This window comes from Truncatella angustata, assembly GCF_020726525.1.
Source record: "Truncatella angustata strain MPI-SDFR-AT-0073 chromosome Unknown BKA67scaffold_12, whole genome shotgun sequence".
In the NCBI taxonomy this organism is placed as follows: Eukaryota; Fungi; Ascomycota; class Sordariomycetes; order Amphisphaeriales; family Sporocadaceae; genus Truncatella; species Truncatella angustata.
Genome location: NW_025763392.1, coordinates 285,454 through 309,605, shown reverse-complemented (window position 1 = coordinate 309,605; position 24,152 = coordinate 285,454). Strand labels below are relative to the sequence as shown.

Genomic DNA, 24,152 nt, shown 5'->3' with positions numbered 1-24,152 from the left:
AAGAGATCCATTTAAATTTCAACCCTCATTCTTCAGACAATATATTTACTACTAATGAGGGAGAAATCCTCGACGCTACGAATCTCCCCCCGCATGGCCCAATAGTTGAAGTCGCTTGTTACCAGTAAGTCAGTAACTGATGGTGAGACAAGCATACGCAACACACGTCACCAACGTATGGGGCGTCGTACTATGTTTTTGATTAATTGCCCGAATATGGTGTCAGCAACCCCCGTTCACTCAGCGGCCCACTTACCTGTCCAGGTTGATCTCCTTCATAGCGTGAACCGGCTAGATCCGCGCGCTAAAGCCGACAGGCAGTGGGGAAACCCACCTTCAGCGGAGGGTTCCCGTCCTTCCAGTGCAGGGCGTGTAGCTGGGACTTTCATCCAAGCAGTCACTTTGTTTGGGAAGCGATATTCGAAATGCTTACTGCATCGGGAAAGCCTGAAAGAGTCTTTGAGGCGGTTTGTTATCTCGGCTGGCAATGCAGGGTGGGAGTGGATTTGACAACATCGAGCATGCCAATCTGATGTCAAGGATGGTTGGCGAAGCACTATTATTAAGGACCGATTGTTGGGAGAGCTTCAACCTAGGTATTATGTACATAGTATCACGGTATTTGAACGAAGCGAAAGTGTCAAATAAAGTCCTTTGGCTCAAAAAATCGTGTAATCTCATGTCTCATTGTCAATCAAGAGGCAGTATGTTTGCTCAAGCTGGGATGTGCTGTTCTCCGACGCCGGAGCAGTTGTAGTCTGTGATCAACCCCACGAAAGAAAACCAGAATTAGATGGCTCGAGATGGACTTAAAACTTTCTTACTCGCATATCCAGTGCGATAAGAATGGCTCTAGAAAGTTTGTTTATGCAAACTCCATACTATAGGCAAATACCTGTCAAGGGAAGAACGAGGTGCAAGAACATACGGCAACTTCATAGATAGAGATCGAGATTGAACCCCCTCGTTGACAATGATTCCATTCAACGGCAACTAGCTACGTCTCAATTATTGCTATATAGTATTCCGGGAAGCAGAGGTGTTCAATTGGTAAGATAACAGAGCAGACCTAGAATGGCAGAGCGGACGGTGGAAACTGGCTGGCCGATTGTTGTCCGAAACTTCATTGGAGAAAGTATCGGGCAGTTACATTTGATCTGCATGCTGAGATCTAGTCCTGTCATCCGGCATATATCCCTTTGAAGTCTCGAAAATGTTTATCAACGGGGCTTTTCACACATGCATAACTCCTACCAACAATTCACGAAGCTGGATCTGACCGAAAACAGCACATACATTGGTCCAATCTAGAAAACCATAAGTCTCATGTGCATCCCGTCTTCGTGCGCCGTTTCTACACAGGGGTCATTGGAAAGGAAAAAAAAAAAAGACCTGAGCATCCACGCTCATCTCAACGATTACTGCTACTGTTGGTCATCAAGTACGTGACTCAGCAAGGAAGTTGCACCAGTAGGCCGTTCCATCGATGATGGACTTGTATTCAATGGTTTGGAGGCTAAGGTGAGATACTCAAGCGGTATAGCTGGAAACAGTTGCGCAGACAGGTACCTGATAAAGTCAATAGTTCCCCAAATCGATGCTTCTCAAGCCGTTGTTAGCGCCGCATTTTGTTTGCCCGGCCTTCTTATTGCTTCCGAGGCATACATTCTGCCGCCTCCAGATCCTAAATTTTCTATTCTTGAATATCATTATGCTAAAAGCCATGATACATTTATAATCTGAACAAAGATTACTATAAAACGCGTAAGATCTAATACTCATAAGCCCGCCGAAGAGATAGAGGACGTTGGCCAAGTGAAATAGGTGGGATAGGAGCTACGCTTAGTCGTGCCGAGAAGAACTTAGCTTCAACAAATAGTAGATACCGCTTCTCTTCACTGTTGTATTGAGATACGCTAAAAGGGACGCATTGACGTGTATATTGTGCATCATTAATTGCTTAATGCACCCTTTGGTGCGCTCTTTGATCATTCAAGATAGTCTGCGATCCTTCCCATTCGAATTGCCGCCAAGCTCATATTCGTAACTATGGCCTTCAAACTGAACCCCTTGCCCATCTCATTCAAAAGTTCTCTTAATTCAGGCTCTGTTATCCAAATTTCGTTTCTGCTGCATACGCTGTTATATTGCCCTCTGCTGTGTAGCCGATGTCGTCACTAGATTCCGCCTGCCATCCCTGGACAGTGCGCGTACTCGCCATGCGTCTCCAAGGCCTGGTGTTTTTTTCCTACCGCCTCTGCCTCCAGCTAGAAGTGCCCATTTAAGGTTCCATAACGCTAAGTGCAATCTCGAATGGTGTTTCTCATCTCGGTCAACGCATTGTTCAGGCTTCTGCAAATATCGAGGATCGATGGTTTAGCCCGACCCTAATGCAAAGCCCCCGATGGGATGAAGACGAGGAAGCCCGCTGCCAGAATTGGTAGAGTGGAACTCGGAGGCTACTTCAAGCTAGTGATTCATATACTGTAACTACACGGAGTGTTGTGGCAGGTCTGGATGTCAGGCGGTGGTCGCAGATGATTACGTGAAGTGCTTCAAGTTCTTCCCAGGAATTGTTGTACACTATCACCCTGCACCACATCTTGGTAGGGCACATCTTGGACTCTGTGAGCATCAACGAAGTCACAATAGTTATGTAGAATTTGGTAAAAAATTGGAACACGTAGCACTATCTAGTCTATAGCGTGGAATGAACGGGAGATAACTTGGAGGCTCGCGTTTTCAGAGGTCTCTCGACGCCACCACAAGGAAGGTCGACACGTTCTCTCGAGCTCGTATTCCACCACCAGCCTATAAGAAATTTTGTTATTGGCAACGCAAGGACTTTTCCATCTATTGTCATGATCATATCGCAACCGCTACATATTTCACGATACATTTCCAATATCACGATATCGCAATGTTCTTCATCAGTCAACATAAAAATGACCCCAACGGTGTCTTCTCAAATCAACTAGTTAGTCTACTTCTAATGTACCATTCCCGCTTTGTGATGATGGCTTGTCTTGCACAGCTTGCTGAATATCGCGAACGAATCGTCGCTCCTCGATCCTCCACCATGTAGCCCAACCTATGAGAGTGAGTATTGTCAACGGTATTGCGACTGTCCAATAGATCCAGAAATTGGGAGACACAAAGCTCATCGGTGCACCATCCCCACTGTCGCTAGAACTGCCTCGCCAGTCAAACATCCCCATACTGAACAAGGTCTGTCTATGTTAGTGCCTCCAAGTCAAATTTCGTCAGTCTGACTTACAGCAACAAACGTTCCAGGCAAATACGCCGCAGTTATCAAGGCAATGATTTTCATGGACGTACTATCCTTACCAGCCGAAGCTGCCAAGCGAGCACTCGTCTGGCCATCGTCTTGCGCGACAGCCGTATAAAGCTAATAACGTCAGCTCGTCTCATCTTTTCACCATTATCCATGACGTACAATATTTAGCTGGAGCTTCATTCTTTCCTCGGACGTTTGTGTAACCTCGAGGCTAGCTTCACTGTAATTCTGTACATAGTCCAAGGTCTCCCGAAAAGCCTGGGCAGAAATATTTCGGTAGTTTCTCAATCTCTCGCTGCCATCTAGAATTCCACGTATAAACTTGACCGCCTCAATGTCCCAGTAAGGTGACCGTTTGGTGAAAATGATCCATGTGGAGAGATTGTTGATTGTTTGAGTCAGTTTCTTGGCGTGGTCTCTCTGAAGATGCTCACCGACAAACAGTTTTTGATCGTCACGATAAGCGGGATGCGTCCGAGGTTCGTAATATCGCCTCTGTGATTGGCCTGCGTTGGTTACACCAACAATTTGCTCGATAGCCACGATGCGCCTGCTCAAATCCTCCATGATGTAAGTCCTAACACGTTGCACATGGGCAACGAGGAACAAGCTGGGCAACAAGAGTGGACTACCCCAGAGATGTTCACACTCTTCGATCTGATCAAAAAAGGCCCCGAGCGCTGGCGATGGTTGTAGAGAGCCATCAGCGGATGCGCATTTGTCAAGCTCAAATGCAAGCCCTATGCTTAGCGCCGTCGTCATCCCCGACTCGAAATCATGAGTGACAATCAGTCCACCAGTGGACATTTCCCATTTCTGAGGTGTTCTGAGAACCAAGCCTGTAGAGTGTTAGTATCCGTGCCTCGGTCATCAGTTTGTGCTTGCACATACTAAGTCGAGAGCACTGTTCCACAGAGCAACCCTCAGGATAAGTGTGGGATGAAAAAACGCCAGAAGGTTGCTGATAGGACGCGAAAGAGCATCGCGGCAGTTGTAGTGCCTCAAGAATCTTGTCTGATACAAGAACGCTCGGGACTATTGGTCGAAAGGGTGATTTGGACTGTGCAAACAGGATTCTTAATCTAGCTCCTTCATTTGTGCTATTCACATAGCTAAGATCTGGGGTGAACTGCCCTCGTTGCCATGCCCAATCCTCCAGTTCAATTGTTTCCAAGCGCCGCTTGGAGAAGCTAGGTGTCCCATCCTTATGTTCGTATGAGTGAATCAGTTCTTGGCTGGACTTTCTTTTGACACAAACTCACATTGGGATCATGCCAAGCTTCCACGCACACGAAATCACCCCCTTCAGAGCCACCCCGCGACGACTGAAGAGGAATCCGTTCAAACGCTTTAAGCATAACTAATGCTCAGGTCTTCGCGAATTGCATTGGAAACTCTATTTGATGAAGTAAGGTTAGTGGGGGCTCGCGGCAAGGCCTGTTACGTGAGCACGTCCAGGTGTTCCCGGGCTGAGCTCTGATAACTGTCATCATTGCTGCTAGCCGGATTCTAGGACCAATCAAACCTCGATGGATCCAGCATTTATGCTGGACATGCATAAATGCAATAGGCAGCCTTGATGCACGCCTCAGCCCTATGCCCTGCTGAAGTTTACCCATCAGCAGCATGAAAAAAACAAGGGTTCTCATGTCGCTTTTGTAAAATCTTCTACTGTTGACGAGCAGGGTTACTTATAACAATAGAGCATTGAGCCGATATTGTACTAGATACCCTCGCAATGTTGCTGCCAACATTGCGATGAGAAAATAGCACCTCACTCCAACCCCAAACACCAGGCACAATGCGGGGCGAATGAACATGAGATTCTCAACATCCGCCTGCAGAACAGCTGATCTGACCTTCTCAAGTCGGCTTCAATGTCGACTTTTCTTCATTTCATGTCGTGATAATATTCTATTAAGCCAAGGGCTTTGCATTCAACATCGAGATCTGGTGCCGAGGGAACAATAAATTCGGACCAGACTTCGTTAGGCAGGTGCCGAGCCGCGGGTAGCTTGGTCCCTGGCTGCAGCGGCTCGTCGCGGCTTGCTGGCGATCACATCGGTGCTAGCCAGCCACTGTACGACGATTGCGTGCTCAGTGCTCACCATTGCGAGTGCTGTGAGCTGGTGCGGGCATTGGTTCAACCAGCAAAACTGTCGCACATCCCAACGACTTTGTGAAAACTTCTTCGGGAGCGCCGAGCATATCCAAGATCTTTTACGTACACGGGATCTTGTTCCATGTCGCCATGGTGAGACAACCTGTGACTATAACGCCTTAGACGACCTTGCCAAGACAAGTCGAATGTTGTTCACTGCTTGGCAACTATTGCGAAGTTCTCATATTCCACTTTATTGGGTTACAAGGAGCTTAGGGTTCAGCTGAGCTCTGGGTGGTCGTATTTACTCATATATATAAGTTGCGCCTTTAAAGCCGTCGAGGGCGCGGCCTTCCCCTTCGCCATGTCGTCACAGAGCGCAAGTGAGGAAACGCCGCTGTTGCGCACCATGTCCAAGGATTCCGACCACGACATCCGCGCAGTTGCGCAGGATGGGACCCAAGATGGCTCATCCGAGACCGGTCAGATTGTGCAGGCATACGATGAGTCGAGGAAGATCGGCATTACGGGAGCAGTGTTCTTAATCCTAAACAAGATGATAGGAACCGGAAGTAGGTCACATTCAGACACGGGCCAGCATGTCGCTAACAGTAGGCAGTCTTTTCGACACCGTCTGGTATTTTCGCTGCAACAGGATCTGTGGGTGTGTCTTTGATCCTTTGGTTAATTGGTAAGATAGGATTTAAATGTGCTCGATGATCGCTTACATGACTGACTCCTTACTAGGCGGCATCTTGACCTTCTGTGGGCTGAGTGTGTTTCTCGAATTTGGTCTGGCTATCCCACTATCCGGCGGAGAGAAGAACTATCTTGAACGAGTCTACAGACATCCTCGATACCTAGCAACATGTGTATTGGCCTCGCAAATGATCCTCTTGGGATTCTCCTCCGGTAATTCTCTTGCTTTCGGACGCTATATCCTATTCGCCTCTGGGAGCACTGCGCCGGACGGCTGGGCGGCACGCGGCATTGGCATTGCGTGCATTACCTTTTCTGTTGCATTGCACTCAATCTTCCCCAAATGGGGTCTGAGACTTGTCAATGTTTTGGGCGTATTCAAGGTCATTATACTGCTCTTCATAGTATTTTCCGGATTCGCTGCTTTGGCCGGTCATCGGCTTGTCCCAGACCCCCATAATTTTGACGATGCGTTCACATTCTATCGTGGTGATGGCTGGGGTGGAGGCGGTGCATACGCTTACGCACAAGCTCTCCTCCGCATCATTTACAGCTACAAAGGTTGGGAGAATGCCAACTATGTCATTGGCGAATTGCGACACCCGAAAAAGACGTTGGCAATCGCGGCCCCCATCGCCATTGGCGGTGTCACGATTCTGTATATGCTTGCGAATGTGGCATACTTTGCGGCCATCTCCAAGGAGGACCTCGTTTCGTCCGAAGTCATTGTCGCTGGCGTCTTCTTCCGCAATGTCTTTGGCGACAGTGCGGCCGCGCGCAGTTTACCCACTTTTGTGGCTTTGAGCAACTTAGGAAATGTGCTCGCCGTCAGCTTCGCCCACGCCCGTCTGAATCAGGAGTTCGGCAAAGAAGGCCTGTTGCCATTTAGCAAATTCTGGGCATCCATCAAACCGTTCAATGCACCAGCTCCCGCTGTGAGTATATTCTTATCTCTCTTCCTCGGTTGTCTCGATACTAACATTGCGGTGTGAAGCTCTTGTTGCACTGGATTGTTACAGTTATCATCTTGGTGGCGCCTCCCGCTGGTCCAGCATATAACTTCATTGTCGACTTGTACACATACCCTGGAGCGTGGATCAATGGGTTCGTCGCAGCAGGTCTCATCTACCTCCATTGGAAGAAATCCGAGAACTGGTCATCACCATGGCACTCATATCTACCGATCACGGTTCTCTACCTTCTTGCCAACATATTTCTCGCACTGGTTCCATTTATTCCTCCGGATGGGGATTGGAATGCCGAGGGATATCCGTACTTCGTGTTCCCAGTTGTCGGTGTTGGCGTCCTTCTCCTCGGTGGCGTATACTGGGTCTGCTGGACCAAGATCTGGCCAGCGATTGGTGGATACCGGATCGAGGCGCATCGTATCAGGGACGAAAATGGTACTGAGGTGATACGGTATCGGAAGGTTGATCTGAAGCACCTTTAGAAAGACCATAGGAAAGATCATTTGCCTTGTTGCACGGACCATATCCATTAATAAGGGTAAGATCTTACTTTTAATTCCCACCTGAGTATACATAGTGCAATAAGATGCTCTTTAACTCTGAAGCCTTGGAATAGTCTTACATCGTTCGCTCCATTTCATGCATCCTACGTGACATTTGCGCAATTATGTTGACTTCCCAGTGGTGTACTAAAGCCACCTAGGTTAGTAAAGTTTATTGATCTTTCAGAGATGCAAATCGACTCGCAGATCATGCTATTATGTTCCACACTAACCCGAAAATACAGGCTTAGTACCACTGATCAAGTTACAGTCCACGAGGTGCTTTTTTGAAGGTCTATATTTGTGTCGCCGGTCTTATGAATAAGCAAACTTGAAAGATGCATTTGGGTCGCTGGACATACAAACTTATGCGCATGCACTCAGCTAGTTGTATCGCTCCATAAACTCGATACTCCGCCAAGATTTCACTGTTCTGCTTGTTATCTATCCCAGCGATGCGAGCTTTTGTCTATATCCTAGAAGACGGTTCAATCAGGTCATATTCTCTACCTACTATACTGATCCTTCCAACCAACTTCTTCAACTCCATCTGATGGATGCTTCCAACATGGCTTTTCCATGTACAGGTGGCCCGGTACCAGGCTACCTCCATCATAATAATATTCTGATGCGTCGTGGAGAAACCGGCCATTTGCAGACCCACCAGTCGATCGGCTTCGATCGGCTTCTCCTACATTTACATGGTATGGTGGAAGATATAAGCGGACCGTGCTTGATTGCCGAATTGGATTCCTCCCGCAGTCATACAGGTCTGCAACTGGGTCAATTTCAGGAGCTCGCCCGCACTAGTGGCGGGGTGAGAAACGGATGTCTCAGGATGCCGGTGAAAAGCAGGGAAGGGAGCTGCACTGGGCGTCTGTCATTCATACGGCAAGTTGTGGGAGGCCCTTAATCTAGGCAAGGCCGTATGCTAGATACGTATCATCAACACAAGGCTTCGGGACTTCCGCGCGGAAGTAGAACAATATGTCAGCAGAGACACGACGGCCACACTCCACCGGTTGCTGAAGTACGCTTTGGTCAACGTAAAGTACACCGACTCATGGGCGATGCAATGAGCCGAACTGGATGTCAAGCTAGAGGACCACGGCTTGCTCACCACGGTTAAGCCTGTCGAAGCGTTTCATTCATATTCTGATCCTGATTCACGGAATTATCGCTATAGAAAGAGTGGCCATATGAAACCATTTGATATCACATTAAAAGCACCAAACCCTTCAGTGGAGATAGTGCACTCGCGTTTACGTACACGTGCGCGCAAATGTTGCAAATAATATAAGCAGAGAGCTGCCGACAAGGCTTGCGACACAGATTAGCTTACTAACAGGAATCTACTGCCCGCCCTGTGTTGGAAGATACTATTTATAGACAACTGAGGAACGGCTAGGAATATAAGTGGTGTAAAGAACCTGGAAAGGAAAAAAGAAAAAGACAAGGAAAAAAAAAAGAAGATTCATCCATAATGAACTCGACAGTGCGCTATTACGTCGAATAGTCTTGTGTCTTGACATGAACAGTTCGGGCACCATGAAGGTATTTCTTTGTCATATATGCTCATCAGCCGACTAGACTGCTGTTGCTCAGTATTCGGTGTCAATAGATTAGACTTTAGTCACTCTGCCGATGTTCTGCTACTCCACAGCTGCCTATGAAATTGGTACTACTACAAAGTAGTCACACGCGCCCATGACGTTTTCATATATGCGGTATGCATGTAACCGCAGGCATGTTCCAGTTCACGTTGGGCATGAGCGACAAATGTAGAACTTACACTTGGTGGATATTCTAGTATCTGGAAGGCGCGAAAAGATGCCGCTTCCCGTAGTACCTGGTTCGGAAACGCTACTTGGAACGTCATGAGCTGATGAGTTCCACTCGACGGGTAGGTGTATTTTAGTGGTGGTAGACGGTTTGCTGCTGCCGCCGAGAGCAACAGTCCCTACCTGGCGATCTTATCTTATCGGGTAATTTGCATTGGACGTACATCGCAGAGCTACTCGGGTTTGTTTCAAATCTTCCTTCCTACGACCCCGGCTTTCCTGATCCGTTTCCCCGATCTCTGAGCCTCATTGCATTGGCTCGCGATACAGCTATGGCGAGTCAGCCCGCAGAACCCCCTCAGTACAGCCAAGGCCTGAGTGTCAAAGACGAAGCTTCGAATTTGATCAAAACCTTGATCAAGACCAAGATCCAGCAGCTGTGTCATTCTTACGGAGCTAAATTCGAGGAAGATCACTCTCCTCGCTTACGTATTCTCTTGGAGGAGATCAAGAAGACCAGCGACGAGTTTAATACGGCCAAGCAGAACCTATTTAACGAGCTTGAAGACGTTCTGCCATCGCTTCAAGTCCAGCCAGATTTTCTTGACAACATGCCATCACCATTTCATGGTTTGGATCAAGTTCTATCTGCCGTGGAGTTGCTGAGTACCAATTTCCGAGTGGCGGCTGTATCTACAACAGGTGCCGCATTTGGCCATTGTTTGGAAAACTATAGACGTGTCTCATCTCTTAGCTCTAGTGATCTTACTCCCAGCGTCTCTCTGGCGGAAATATCCGGCACCGCGGTTGCAACCGGGACGTTACAAAACACTAGCAATCACTCAACAAGCTTGTCTCCACTTATTGATGGAATCAACAACGAAAAAGGTGATGCTTTACGCGGAAGCAAACGCCGCCACCCGGATGGCCTGGGAACCCTACAAGGTGATGCTCATCCTAAAAAAACCAAGCTAGAGGATCCTAATTATGACTACTCGATCAACCCCAAAAGCGTGAGTCTTTCAAGTTCGTCGAAATTTCACAGTGACTAGTTGTTAACCTAACGCAGTTTAGCCAATACGTAGGACTGATAGTTCCCAAGAGCACTTTTGAACCATTTCGTCAGGAACCAGAGTTATTCAACGCAGATGCACCATCCACATGTGAAGACGAGGGACTTGCTGAAGTTGATACCGGAGGTTATGAGTGTGGAATCGACGAGCCGGAGAGTGAAGCGTTGCCGCGACGAAGTTTGCGCAGACGGCCTCAACCATCATACGCAAACATGGCTAAGGGTCTGATTCAGCCCCAAACTGTTACAAGCGAGGTATGAGGCTCCCCATTATGGTTTCATCTTCCAAAGTCTTGCTTCAAGGCCAGCAGCGGCTTCAGCGTGGCGGACTAGCAACACTGACCAATCATAGTCCCACGTCAAATCATTGAAGACAACTTCTGGAGTTTCGTTCAGATCATCGGGCAGTGAATACAAGTAAGTTCAAGATCCTAATGTGGGGGATTTCGGCAGTTGACAATGACACTGAGGCCGTTTGGACATACTGGTGAATGGCCCAGACGTTCTGCACCCAAGTGAGCCAAACAGCGACTCCGCGACCATGTGATCTGGGGCTAAAATATTCTCTCTGCTTTCCTTGTTATCATTCAGCTTTAATTGAAAAATTAAAAAAACCTCTAGGGACTTCTTGTTCATCAGAAGATGTTAAAATAAAATCGGGTGTAATGCGTTCTCATGATTTATATTCTACAGTACTTGCCCGGCGTTGGAGGCAGGCAAGATCTTGCAGGTTGATATCGGTTACATTGTCACCGAAGGACTCGGGGGTATCTGAACAAAAATATCTAACAAAGTAGTACATATCCAAAAATGAATTCACAAAAAAGAGTCCAAAGCGTAATATCCCAGTGAAACAGAAACCGCTGAAATTACCAAGTCCCGGCCTCGTATCGAGATTCGACCGCTCGCATTGCCATTCTTAGCATTGTCATCCACGACTTGTCCCGTCGATGCAAGTACTTTTTCCCCGGATGGATAACGGATATTGTAGACAGGTTCCGAAGTCAGGGCGATCGGCGTACCCAGTGGGTTCTTGCAGGTCGCCTGGTTCGCATTTGGCCAGTCGAGTGTACATTCCTCGTCATATCCCCACGAACACAGCGAATCGAGAATATTGTAAAGCACGTAATTATCGCCGACCCAGTTGCCGTCACCGTCTTCAGAGTCTAGGCAGCTCGCGAGGAAATTCATGCTGTTCGATGCGCTGAGCGGCAGCTTGCTCCCATCGGTATGTATCAAGTCTGCGCAGTCCGACGCGTCCAGATCAACATACTCCATCTCCACCGCGCCCCCGGCCGCCGGCTGGTCCAGCGCCGAGTGCCCCGTGTAGAGGTAGTTCCAGGCGTCGTAGGAGATGTCGTGGGCGCCCTGCGACTGGTCCACCCGGAGCAGCCTCACGCTGCGGCCGGAATACGCGACCGACACGCAGATGTTGCTGCACGAGACCGCGTCGGGCCAGTAGGCGACCCGGTCCGTGTCGATCTTGCACCCCAGCACCCCGACTGATGACGAGAAGCTGTCGTGCGGCGTCACCCAGATCGAGGTCCCGCCGCTTGCGACGACCGCTGGCGACGCAGACGCGGCGACCAAGATTAGTCGAATGAATGTGGTTGGACGCATCGCGCCCCGCCTCAAAAAGAAACGAATGACAAGTTCAAATTACAGTGTAACGAGTGACATACCCGTGCCTTATTAGGCGGGTCTTGGATTTATGCTGAGGCTGATGCTGATGCCGATGCCGATGCCGCGGCCCTTTCACAAAGTTCGAGACATCTGGGTGCTTGAAGAGTACCCAGTCTTAAGAGTCAGGTAAGGGGGTTGTCGTGGGCTCAGGGCACAGGAAGTTCCCCCCCCCTTGCCGCCCCCACAAGTCAGCGCGTGCGGCCTGTGGGGTTGAACTGTCCAATAGCTGAGCCTTCTGAATTTAAGGTAATAAATTAAGATTAAGCCAACCTGGTACAGATCCGTACATAATCCACGAAAGTTAATCAGCATGGGCTGTGCCTGCGCCGCGGCACAGACCATGTTAAGTTAAAACACGAAGAGGAAGCCGCACCCGCGCTGAGCAACGGGTTCTCCACATATGCAAGACGGTCGTGTCAACTGCGGAGACTGCGATGTTGAGTTATAGGAGCGACTTATTATCTTCAAACCTCTCCTTTTTCTTTATGGCAATTTGGAATGGGGGAATTCCATCCTGCATTAGTCCCCCTCTCCTCCGACCTCATTAATACGCCACTCTGTCCAAGCCTCAAAACAACGTCTAAAGACCCTGTGGTGGCTCCCGGTGCGGCTCCTGCGGGCGAGACCGTATCGTGCGAACATTCTTACGCCATTTCCCATCCATACTGCCATTTAGTCTGATGAGAGTGATGTATAGTTTGTGCCTGTCCATTTCACCGGCGGCCCGAATACACCCATACCCGGCTGTCCGGTGTCCCATATTGGTATATCGAGACAGCCCAAAAAACGCGGATGAAAATTTATACATTTATCTAAAAAGGAATTTGGGGTTCTGGGCCTATTAGACCATAGTCGCCAGGGGGCGTTGCGAGATGCCAAAGCAGTGGAACACTAGTTTGTCGAATTGGCCAAATAAGACCCTGCTCGCCTGTGCTTGTACAGCATTGACTTGTTACACCGGCTCGTTCGGGCCGAGAATAGCCCAAAACTATTATCCGGCATTCTCATCCCAATCCTCGCGACCGTACGCCACTGATTGCGTAGTGTTCAAGTGAAAAACTAATAGAGCCTCGAATCTATACCAAGGAGCCGTGAGAGTGGAGCCGGCCAGGGTTGTAATTGCTATATGTTTTCGGTTGGGCAGTGAATCTTGGGTATGCCTTTTATCACACCTAGCCATTGAGAATTGAAGCGCTGGATCAGAAATTTACATGAAGCAGGCCTATGCTATCATACTTTTCCAGTACCTGCCCTGCTTTGAAATGGTCACGGCTGTGATATTCGATATACATTGCCTCTCACGTGTGTCCTCCTCGCAAATGACTTGTCCCAGATCACTCGGGGGCGAGGCAATCCATTTTCTTTTGGTTCATATGTTTCTGCTATTATCAAGGCTAGACTGAACATTATCAGCATAAAATATCAGGAATGTCGTTTTTTGATGTGACAAGCATGTGGGTGCGGTGGTTCGAAAGGATAGACAACTTGCTTCTTTATAATATGCTGAACTCGAAGGCAGGAAATCGTTGGCCGCTGGTCAACGGAAGAACTCGCGTATTGCGCCACGAAACGCATAACACTAGTCCGGTTCGATGGTCGGTTGCCTCTTGCGTCAAATTTGTTGTACTACTGCTATAATTACAATTTAGCCTTCCCGCTATTCAGGGAATCCCAGCCTTCCTGTCCATAAGGCACGTAGCTCGACCCTTTGCCGTTGTCGCTTATCCAGAAGATTGGGTCGCCGTTGACCTTGACGGGATCGATACCTTCCTTGACAAGCGGCACCTTGTTCTGCTTGTTGTTGTGTGTCGCAGATCTCTCTTTGATCCGTCTGATAAAGATTGGCACTGCATACTTGGGCAGGTGGGTACGCGCATGTCTATTCGTGTCAGCATGTATAACGGCAGTGGCGAAACAAGGAATCCTTACTTGAGCAAGCCATCATAGTCGAAATCTTTCCTCTCAGGATCAATGTAGATGGCAGCCATACCAGCTTTTCCGTCGTGGCCAGGAAGCCCAATACCATAGACTGTAGCCTCGAGAACGCCAGGGTACTGTCCAAGGACTTGAGAAACCTCTGCAGTCGATACGTTCTCGCCCTTCCATCTGAAGGTATCTCCTAATCTGGGCCAGCATTAGCAGTATGCCTCCATGGGAAATCCAAAAACCCGACTTACCTGTCCATGAAATACCAACGACCATCAGAGTCGCGCCGAAGCGCATCTCCTGACCGATAGTATACATCGCCTTTCCTGAACACATCGCGAACAAATTTCTTCTCGGTCGCTTCCTTGTTGCCGTGATAGCCACCGAATGGCGGCGTATGCACACTTGGATGCACCACGATGATCTCGCCGCCCTGGTCGTACGGCACTCTGCTTGCAAAACCGGTCTTGGGATCGCGCGCAATTTCTCCAGAGTCCGCATCTATTGCCACAGGGATGAAGGTACCATGGAAGCGGTTCCTAAGCAGCAAACCATGGTGGCCGACACTGTGAGCGTGGAAGTCGCCTCTGGCGGGGTTGTCTAGTTGGACAACACCTTCCGTGCTGTTAAAGAATTCGAAGATCTTCTCGATTCCAAAGCGATCGCGGAATTGCTTCCACACATCTGGCCGCAAGCCATTGCCGTAGATGGAGTGAACGTTGTGATCTTTGTCTCGTGGGGAGGGCGGTGCTGCCAGTAAATATCGTAGCGTCTCTCCCACGTAGACAAACCACGTGGCTTTTGAGTCGCGAATGTCGTCCCAGAAACGCGATGCACTGAACTTGGGTGCGAGACACAACGTAGTGCCGAGCTGAACACGTCATTAGTACAAGGCTCTCTACGGTGGCGAGACCACTTACTAATAGCTGGGTCATTGCACTGATACCTCCAGTACCGTGATACAGGGGCTATTTTGTTAGTTGGAGTTTCGCATAGCGGATATAAGATGAACCTTACCATACAATCATAGTACCTTTCATTTTCGCCATCGACGTAGGCCAGACCACATTGTCTCTGGTCAGTGTCAGTAGAGCCCGGTATGATCTATGTGGGTGCTAGACTCACGCTGACTCCATGGTTGAATCCTGCTACTGCGGGTATGGTGCATGCCTTGGGCATGCCGGTTGTGCCACTGTCACGGTTAACGATTGTCGTATTTGGAGTCGAATCTCTGACTAACCTCGTATAGAACAAGCCGAATGGAGAGCCAGGGTTGACATCCTCTCTCAGCTTGTCCGACGGCCTCTCTGCCTTCATACCGCCGATCTCCGCCTTGACATCTGCGAGTTTCACAACTTTCACGCCTTTCTCGCCCAGCTCAACTCTTACCTCGTCGATCCGTGCCAACAACTCCGGCCTGCCATCCGCCAAAATGAGCGGTGCATCACTGATACTCAGACAGTGCAGCAATGCCGCCTTGGTAAGGTTATGGTTGATGAGGGCCGGTGCGGCACCTATTGCCCACAGACCGAGCCAAGCGAATACGAAGTCGGGGCTGTTGGCCATGAACAGCGCCACCAAATCGCCAGGCTTAACTCCCTGACTCAGGAAGAAGTGCGCGAATTGATTTCCACGCGTGTACACTTCACTCCAAGTATAGCTGCCCTTGCGCCACCAGATACATTCCTCATTGGGCTTTTGCTGAGCGTTATGCTCGAAAAAGTACCAGGGGGACAGCCGTTTCTCCTTAACTATGCGCTGTCAGTACTTATAGGCGTAGGGGCTCAAGATGAGGAGTTCCATGTCATAGATGCTTACGGGCTTTTTGGAGAAGTTTGGCCGACTTCTTTCTGCCTCTGATGATGGCCCAGTCCTTGCGAATGTGATACTTGGCGTCGATATAGGACAATCCAGCGGCCGTGGCGGCGATGGACGCAGCTGCTATAATGGTAACACAGTTAGCGGATCCTGTATCCCGTATGCCACACCCCTCGCGTGAATTGTGAGATGGAAAGCCACATACCGACAGCGGCCATGGTGAGGTCTACGTGTCTGATTGACAAGATTTCACAAATGGTGCAGTCGTTGGAAGCAACACCCGGATAGCTGCCAGTTGAGGTTGATGTTGAGTTTCGTGGTAGCGCTGGCCGAATAATTATCCCAGCCCCTTGTCGGGCTTAGTTGGCCGGCAAAATGAACCTCGGGGAACGATTGGCAGGCAATTGCTCTAACGGCAGCGCGGACGGCAGTTCAGGGGAAAGCGTCGACAGGGATATTTTCCCGAACGTGGGGGGGTTCGGAGATGGGTGTGATCTCCACACTGCGCGTCGCTGGAGAAGCTGTACTACATAAGTAGTGAAGCATCTTCGCCAGTTCAGGGCTCCACCATTTGGCTACGTACTTATCGAAGCCATCTATACTTCACATTGATGCATCATGGCCGATTCCAAGCCTGAGAAATCAAGCGCTTCTCATTGGGACCGATCAACATTCCGCTTTCGATGAGTTGCGAAACCTTCAAGGATGCCTTAGCAATGTCGCCAGGACTACATAAGTCCCTACATCGGTAATTTGCGTTCCCCGTAGCTGTTAGCAGAACCAGCAGGCTTCATGAAAACCACAACTGCCGTGCCTGTTTAAGCTGGCCTCGGATCAGAAAAATTGGGAGCATGTAACGGTGCCTTTGAGTTAGCAGTATCGTGATGCTGTGCAAATCAAATGCTCTTGAAATACAATAGAATTTATCCAGGTTACATAACTAAGGCGGGTCTATTGTAGACTAGACTAGACTAACTTAGGCAAGTTAACCCAATCTGGTCGTTTTTGAGATGCGGGTCTGTACCTAACTTGAGTTAATGAAGCCCCAAAGCTCGGCTGTGCTCTCACCCAACCGGTCCCTAACAACAATGTGTTATCGGCCTCAACAGAACTTGTTTTGGACCCAATATGTAGGCTGTAAGCTGAGGATATGAGGCGATTGCATACATAGCCATCATGACTGGCTGGTGCTGCATATCAACGTGAATCATCTCCTGCACGACGCCCGGTTGCTGTGCATGCAACATGCTTGATGGCGCGCACGTGTTTTTCGTTTCTCCAACTGCTCTGAGTCTGACCGTAGCTTGTTGTAGCCTTGCGCGAGAACATTCGACTTCAAGAAAGTTCTCAAAAGTCAGACAGTGAAACTTCTATCTGTTAACTCTCCCGGAATCCCATTCGCGTATTGAATGACTAACCATGGCATTACCTTTGAAAAACCTGAACCAGGGGTTGAGCGTGGCTGAACTAGATGATGAGATGCAAAAGGCTAGCCGCACCATTGTCCAAACAGAGTTGGGCAGCAAAGAGCATGTGTATGCACTACATCGGATGGGCGTTATCTACAGATTCAAGTACGAGAAGACCCGCAAGCTTGCTGACATAACAGAGTCAGTGAGGCTGGGCCAAGAAGCGATCCATGGTGATGTTGAGGATGAGTTTGAAACTGACGACATATTGTCAATGTACGATGAGCTGGCCGCATCATTATCGTATCTGTTTGGTGTGAATCGCCAGGTACGCGATATTGATGCGGCCATTCATTGGCAACAAAAGGCTTTACTACTTTCCCAAGAGGACTCCTATGACATGTGGTGGGCACGAAAACGGCTAGTCCAATGCATCCATACAAAAGCCGCCCATACACGGAAGATGGAATTCATTGAGGATGCCATCAAAAGGCTGAAGACATTCATAGAGGAGCCCAATGACAGCAATCCTTACTTTGCAGACTTATTGAGTCGGTTCGCAGGGACTCTGGTGATGCGCTACAAGGAGTCAGCGTCACAAGACTTGGAGGACTTGGAGATGGCCATTCGCTATGGTTATGAAGCATCCAGCATTGAGGATTTGACGGAGCGGGATCAGATATATGCGGAGCTTGCAACTGATTTGCGCGAACACCATCAAGCTACGGGGTTATTCGGTGGTCTGGAAGAGTCGTTGAGGATTACCAAGCTCAACCTTGCAAGCCAGACCAGAGAATCACGATGGAAGTTCGATGATCTTTGCGACTATGGCAGTCGCCTCCTTGCGAAATGTCATCGAATGAACAACACACGAGCTGATCCGGATGAGTTCTTCAAACTCTTCGGGGAAGCTATCGAAGTCGCTTCCGAAGCGGAGAAAATTTGCTACGAGAGCTCAATGCCCGATGGCGACAAGATTGACCTACTCATCCTCTTTGGCGAAATATATTGCCTGCAGCAGAGTTTAGAAGATGATTTGAGTCATGGGGTGCGGGCCATTAGCTTGTTACAGCAGGCCTTGTTTCATGGACCGGAGAACCATTGGGCGATAGTCCGAGCGCTTTCGACTTTATCCAAGGTCCATGAAGCCCAGCACAATATACTAAAAAAGTTGGGGCATAATGATGAGGCTAACGAACACCTCAAACAAGCCGTTGAGCATGAAAGGCAGGTCCTTGACAGCTTTCCGGACAAGAACAACCCGATATTTGCAGAGCATTGCCAGCTTAGTGGAGAGCTCCTCATCAAGGCGTATACAGAGAACTCTGATGAGTCGCTGCTAAAACTTGCCATCAGGAACTACATGGCAGCCTTGAGGGCTGAAAATGGGTCTCCAGTTGCCCGCATAACGGCTGGAATGGCTGCATCGTTATTCATGGAAAATGACCAGGATGCTCACCAGGTACTCCAGCATGCCATGGCCATTCTCCCCCAACTCAATCCCCAGGACATGGCGATCGAGGACTTACAGTACACACTACGCCAGGTCTCAGGACTCTCCAGTATGGCTGCAGCCCGCGCGCTTGGGGTCGGACGTCCCGTTGTAGAAGCCTTGAGCTCGTTGGAAACCGCAAACTGTATCATTACAGGGACATTTATCAATACACGCGAAGACTTGTCCCAATTGCGTCTCATAAATTCACAACTCGCTGGACGGTACGAATTAGGCCGAACTGAAATGTCTACCCTCACCAAACAGCAGAACACAGCAGGCGGCTTCTTCACTGCCAGGTCTAGAGCCAGAGTACTCTCTGAAGAGCTCAAAGCAATAGAAACCCAGATTAGGGAAGTGGAAGGATTCAAGAAGTTCCAAAAGCCGTTCGATGAGGAGGACTTTCGAGCCCTAGCCTCTGAGGGTCCCATCGTTACAATCAATGTGTCGCCGCGACGCTGCGACGCGATCATCGTGACTGAAGAACACATCGACTCTATAGCTCTCCCACTGTTGACCGAAGATGAACTCGAAAAGCGGCTAGCAGAACTAGGATCCTATGGCAACGATGCTAGGAGGGATGCACGACTACGTCGAAAGAAGTCTCCAGACGGGCAAGTGAGCGGTATCTTGTCCTGGTTGTATACGGTGGCAGTGAAGCCTATCCTAGATGCCACACCGCTGAAGCCAGGAAAGCGCATATGGTGGGTAGCAGCAGGTCTCGCCGGCCGCGCACCTCTTCACGCTGCTGGAAACCACCAAGAAGGCTCTACCGACAACGCCCAAGCACGTGTGATATCTTCTTATACCCCGTCCTTCAGGGCGTTACGGCATGCGAGAAATCAACCAGCCCTGAACTCGCTTCAGCGATCCATGTTGCTTGTGACTGTGGCATCTAACCCGGCTCCCCATAGGAGCCTGAATACGCAGTACGAAGAGGAAGTCACAAAACGCATTTTCGACAAGAATCTCACTCATCTATCGCAGCCTGACCCAGAATCTGTCTTGAGAGAATTACCCCATCACCCATTCGTTCACTTTGCGTGTCATGGTGTCGTATCAGTACTAAACCCCTCGGAAAGTGGGCTCGTGCTAGTCAAGGACAACAGGCCTGCAATGGTAACGGTATCGGATCTCCAGTCTGTCCAGATCAAGGCGGGACTGGTCGCCTATCTATCGGCCTGCTCCACAGCAGAACAAAAGGATCCCTACCTTGTAGACGAGGCCCTACACTTGAGCAGTGTATTCCAGGCGCTAGGGTTTCGGCACGTGATCGGAACAGTTTGGGGCGCAGATGACTTTGCGGCCGGCGAGGTTGCAAGGAGATTCTACGAAAAGATCAGTTCAGCTCTGAGCTCGGGTCAGAGCAGCGAGTTGCACGTCGCAAAAGCTCTGCACGACGCGGTGCTGGAATACAAGGCCATGGTGGATCCGCAGAAAGATGTGCTGAAATGGGCTCCATTTGTGCATATCGGCACATGAGAGATTTGCCAGGCGTCTTTCGATTTTAACATGCCTTCGTTAAAAATTACTATAATAATATTCTTTTATTCGTTCATCTGATCTATATATATCGCAGCAAGCCCCCAGTCACGACCACAGATTCAAGAGCCTTCCCCGATGCAGTAAACCTTGACCATGCCAGTCGAATCGTTGCCTTTAAAGATATAGACCTTGCTAGATTCAATAAGGGGCCGTGCAGTCCTCAAGCGGACCATGCAGACTTCAGATTGCCCCATCCTAGCTTTGGTGAGTTAGCTGTTATGACATGATCACTTTAGTCGCTTACTGGGAAAGCATCACTGCGCTCGCTCGTATCCACCACAATAATTAGGTTGTCGACCAAAGCTTCTCTGAATTGGTCAAGAGATGGCGGGCCAAGGAATGGTTTCAAGTTCTCGTTTCATTTTGACCGTTAACTTTTGACGATTCCAAAATACTCCACTCCTCTACTTTGATTTTTACCATCCAACTATCCCACAACGTTATATATGTTTCGAATACCTTGACCTAGAGAGTGTGCGGCTGCACTCACCCAATCACAGGTTATTTGGGACAGGAGCCACTCTCATTTTCAACCAGGAAGCTTCTATACACTAAATGAAATACAGCAATCATCAAGGGCCTCAACCCACTGCCGGTGGTTCGAGCGGCACAAAGGCGAGCGCAGAAGAAATTAGAGTAAGTACCAGTGATGTATATGCCTAAGTGAATGGGCATTTTGGTTCGATAGCCACCATTCTCATTTAGTTTAGGAAGAGGAGGAGAGGGAAACAATAATAGTTGGACTATAGTCCTGCAAATGTCCCTGGCCCAGAGGTCATCCTTTATGGTGGGATCCATTCTTTTCTTCTACGGTTGTCTTGGTTGGCGTTCATTTCTTTTCCCCCGTTCGATTCGCCGTTGTTTTGATCGGGGCTTGTTTGTTCTTTCCGGACTATAGTTGTGTTAGAGAACTTTTCCATCTAACATTGCCTCAGTTGGCGTCCATTCTCTTATGTCGGGGAAATTTTGGTTCGACCATTTATTTGTTTAAGACTGTATCTTATTATACACTCGTTTGTTCTATTTCCTAAATATTTACAAGTTAATATCTTTATGATCCAAGCTTGCTGACTCTTTTAGTATAGCATTACCTCTCACAAACAGGTGGTTCATCGAGATAGACAGTAGGCGAACTTAAGCTTTTCTCCAACCTGCAAGACTTGGTCTAGCATGAATCGCCCCTTATTTCCAGACTCCATTGGTTGATCTATTCGGCTCAGACCAATCGAACCCTAATAAGTAGTCGTTAAATTAATGAAAGCTTTCTTGACCTGCCTATAGGAGCTATGGGCATTAAACAAGTAAAAAAAAAAAATTGCCTTAACAACTTTTATTAGAGACCTGATACTACAATATTGGTAGAACGGTTAGTAGTTGCTTATCTCCAACTTGGTACGCGGAAGTTAGTGGTGAGGATGGGGCTCCTGATGGACATTCACGGCGCAGACACCACAAAAGACCCCAAGGGAGGATATTACAAAAGATTGCCGATTAAGCAATTACCATGTATTAATTGCAAGCTGGGCTACTCTGGCGGTTGTCATCAAATTTAAACAACTTCTGCACGGCATTTGGGCTTACGTTAACAGCTCTACTAGTGTCTACCTAACTCAACTTACGACTCCAAGTGAGTAACTATATATAACAATATATACGTCATCATGATTTTACCTGGAGAATATGAATTTGTGGTGGCTTCTTTGACAGCTCTTGCAGTGTGATGATGCTCTTGCTCTGGTGGGTATTTGGGTAGACCCTGCCCTTCGCATTCATTACTTTAATTCAGATGGGAGAGGGGAGAGAGAGGGGAAGGGAAACAATTGGCTTCCCCTTGGAAGTAACATACGGGTGGGAATGAATTCAGATAGAACTACAGAAGAAATTGAGGTGAGTCGACACGTACTTGCTTGTAGAACAATGGCCGTATGCTCCTGCCGCGTTAATGACCAGTCCAGAAAACGAGGGAAGGAGGAAGCCAGCAGAGAGAATGGCTCAATCTCCACGCGGAGGCCGTGAGACTGACGTCTGGTCTTTTTCCCTTTCCTCTTCAGCTCAACATCGAGGTTGAGCCCAAGACCATTCGCTTTCCAGCTCTCCTAGAAGTAAGACGACGACGAGACCGACGACGATGACGATGACGATGACGATGACGATGGCGACGATGACGACGACGACGATGATAACGATGACGACGACGATGAAGGATACGGCGGGCGATGCCTGGTGGCATCACCAATACGAGAAGGCCGGCACGTTCGCTGGATGGGCAACCTTTGTGGCTGCTGTGCTGGGTGGCGCCTGGGCCATCTTCTTGTTTTATAAGAAGGCCAAAGAGATTGAGGAGGGTACGTGTCTCTGTAGCTTATTTATTTTGGTGAACTTTCTTGCTCACATCGACTTGTTTTTTACGAGATAAGGTATATGCTGACTCTATAATATTGATAGACAGCGATTCCTCAGGTCCACCGAGTCCTCCTGGCCCCCAGGTCATCCCAGTCCTCCTGGCCCCCCAGGTCCTCCCGGTCCTCCCGGTCCTCCTGGTCTCCCTGGTCACCCCGGTCCCTCCGGTCCTCCGGGCCCCTCTGGTCCCTTGTGCCGGTGCCGTTGCACTCCCGGCCCGAATACCGCGTGGATCCCTCTTCCTCCCTCACCGACTCCTTCTTCTCCTCCTTCTCTCCCTTCTCCTCCTCCTCCTCCTACTACTACTCCTTCAACCTCCGGCCACCACTCTCGCCTCCCGCGCCCATACCGTCTGACTGTAATGCCTACCTCGGCCAAGGAGCAGCAGCAGAAGCAGAAGAAGATGAAGAATAAGGAGAAAGAGAACAAGGAAAAGCGCCTCCTCCGATTTTAAAATCAGAAGTTCACTTATTAGAGTGAAAAATGTCTTTGCGCTGGTCGTCCACCCTGGACCAAGCCTTCAATTTTTATTTGAAGGTCTGATCCAGGGCCTGAACCATGGGGACCGTGGGTCAGACGCTTCAATCAATCAGAGCGACCCGTTCAGGTCTAGTAGGCACATCATCAATGCCAATGCCGTCCAGGTTTCGTTTATGGCTAGCTTTCTTGCACCACACCACTAGCTTGATTTGACTCCTTCCTGAACGAAGCAAGAAAAACTCTGATTATGAGTTCCAAACAGCGCTTCCGCAACCCGGATTTGGAGGGCAATCGTCGCTACAGCAAAGAATTCCGATAGCCCATCTCCGCCGAGGTTTGGGACACCAAAACCTACTTGTCTGTCAGGCCACTGCTACGCTCATGCGTAGTAGACCACTCGCGTGAGAACCTGGTGTGAGCAAATTGATTCTACACGCTATGGGGGTTCGGCTGCGTCCGCATTACACGCTGTTATCAACCATGATTCTGCTTGCGTGTTAGCACCTCAGTCGGCACGCCACATATGCCAAATGACTCAAATGTGGATTTATTCGACGCTGTGTTTAGCCGATGTTGTTTCATTCGTCTTCTTGCGTGTCACTGGAACTCAGACACATGGTGGGCGAAGAATTCATAGCTGGCACTCTATGTTCTTTGTCGGAACTGCTACTGGGGGTCAATCACTTTTAAGTTTATCGCAACCATGGGAAGAAGGCAATTCGTTGCCGGACTATGCATAACACCTCCAAAATATGGTCGATGGCGGGTAACCTGCGCGTCTTTCGAGCTAGCGGATCACTAAACTGACTCAAATCGCCCCAAGACATCCTGGAAGCAAGAACGTACTCAGTTTTAAATCGTAGTCTATATAAGGCTCATCACCCACTCTTTTTATAGATGGAATACTAGTCAAGCTATCCATTCCTATGAATCTCGAG

The 24,152-nt window shown here is 48.9% G+C and overlaps 7 protein-coding genes across 7 annotated transcripts; 4 read left to right on the top strand and 3 right to left on the bottom strand.

Moving 5' to 3' along the window:
• Window positions 1-2,934: 2,934 nt before the first annotated feature.
• On the bottom strand, window positions 2,935-4,764 carry BKA67DRAFT_586711 (uncharacterized protein). The gene is made up of 5 exons (XM_046104270.1): window positions 4,561-4,764; window positions 4,190-4,502; window positions 3,458-4,137; window positions 3,278-3,409; window positions 2,935-3,230 (listed from the first exon to the last, which is right to left on the bottom strand). The coding sequence occupies exons 1-5, from the start codon at window positions 4,654-4,656 to the stop codon at window positions 2,979-2,981; spliced, it is 1,473 nt and encodes a 490-aa protein (XP_045951517.1). The 5' UTR covers window positions 4,657-4,764; the 3' UTR covers window positions 2,935-2,978.
• Window positions 4,765-5,808: 1,044 nt separating this feature from the next.
• BKA67DRAFT_527506 (amino acid/polyamine transporter I) lies at window positions 5,809-7,548 on the top strand (the record flags this gene model as incomplete). The annotated part of the gene is made up of 4 exons (XM_046098862.1): window positions 5,809-5,971; window positions 6,019-6,090; window positions 6,147-7,033; window positions 7,093-7,548. The coding sequence occupies 4 exons, from the start codon at window positions 5,809-5,811 to the stop codon at window positions 7,546-7,548; spliced, it is 1,578 nt and encodes a 525-aa protein (XP_045951516.1).
• A 2,173-nt stretch (window positions 7,549-9,721) lies between these two features.
• On the top strand, window positions 9,722-10,980 carry BKA67DRAFT_664848 (uncharacterized protein; the record flags this gene model as incomplete). Its single annotated transcript, XM_046108459.1, has 4 exons — window positions 9,722-10,402; window positions 10,459-10,716; window positions 10,814-10,878; window positions 10,932-10,980. The coding sequence occupies 4 exons, from the start codon at window positions 9,722-9,724 to the stop codon at window positions 10,978-10,980; spliced, it is 1,053 nt and encodes a 350-aa protein (XP_045951515.1).
• Window positions 10,981-11,277: 297 nt separating this feature from the next.
• BKA67DRAFT_527581 (uncharacterized protein) lies at window positions 11,278-12,081 on the bottom strand (the record flags this gene model as incomplete). The annotated part of the gene is made up of 1 exon (XM_046098869.1): window positions 11,278-12,081. One exon carries the CDS (start codon window positions 12,079-12,081, stop codon window positions 11,278-11,280), a length of 804 nt encoding a protein of 267 aa, XP_045951514.1.
• A 1,204-nt stretch (window positions 12,082-13,285) lies between these two features.
• On the bottom strand, window positions 13,286-16,370 carry BKA67DRAFT_586700 (AMP-binding enzyme). The gene is made up of 9 exons (XM_046104269.1): window positions 16,094-16,370; window positions 15,889-16,011; window positions 15,311-15,821; window positions 15,196-15,262; window positions 15,088-15,144; window positions 14,991-15,038; window positions 14,322-14,941; window positions 14,074-14,268; window positions 13,286-14,023 (listed from the first exon to the last, which is right to left on the bottom strand). Exons 1-9 carry the CDS (start codon window positions 16,104-16,106, stop codon window positions 13,783-13,785), a joined length of 1,875 nt encoding a protein of 624 aa, XP_045951513.1. The 5' UTR covers window positions 16,107-16,370; the 3' UTR covers window positions 13,286-13,782.
• Window positions 16,371-17,209: 839 nt separating this feature from the next.
• Window positions 17,210-20,657, top strand: BKA67DRAFT_126998 (CHAT domain-containing protein). Its single transcript, XM_046094978.1, has 2 exons — window positions 17,210-20,538; window positions 20,587-20,657. The coding sequence occupies exon 1, from the start codon at window positions 17,308-17,310 to the stop codon at window positions 20,269-20,271; it is 2,964 nt and encodes a 987-aa protein (XP_045951512.1). The 5' UTR covers window positions 17,210-17,307; the 3' UTR covers window positions 20,272-20,538; window positions 20,587-20,657.
• A 1,862-nt stretch (window positions 20,658-22,519) lies between these two features.
• BKA67DRAFT_664844 (uncharacterized protein) lies at window positions 22,520-23,148 on the top strand (the record flags this gene model as incomplete). The annotated part of the gene is made up of 2 exons (XM_046108458.1): window positions 22,520-22,679; window positions 22,784-23,148. The coding sequence occupies 2 exons, from the start codon at window positions 22,520-22,522 to the stop codon at window positions 23,146-23,148; spliced, it is 525 nt and encodes a 174-aa protein (XP_045951511.1).
• Between the last annotated feature and the right edge of the window lie 1,004 nt (window positions 23,149-24,152).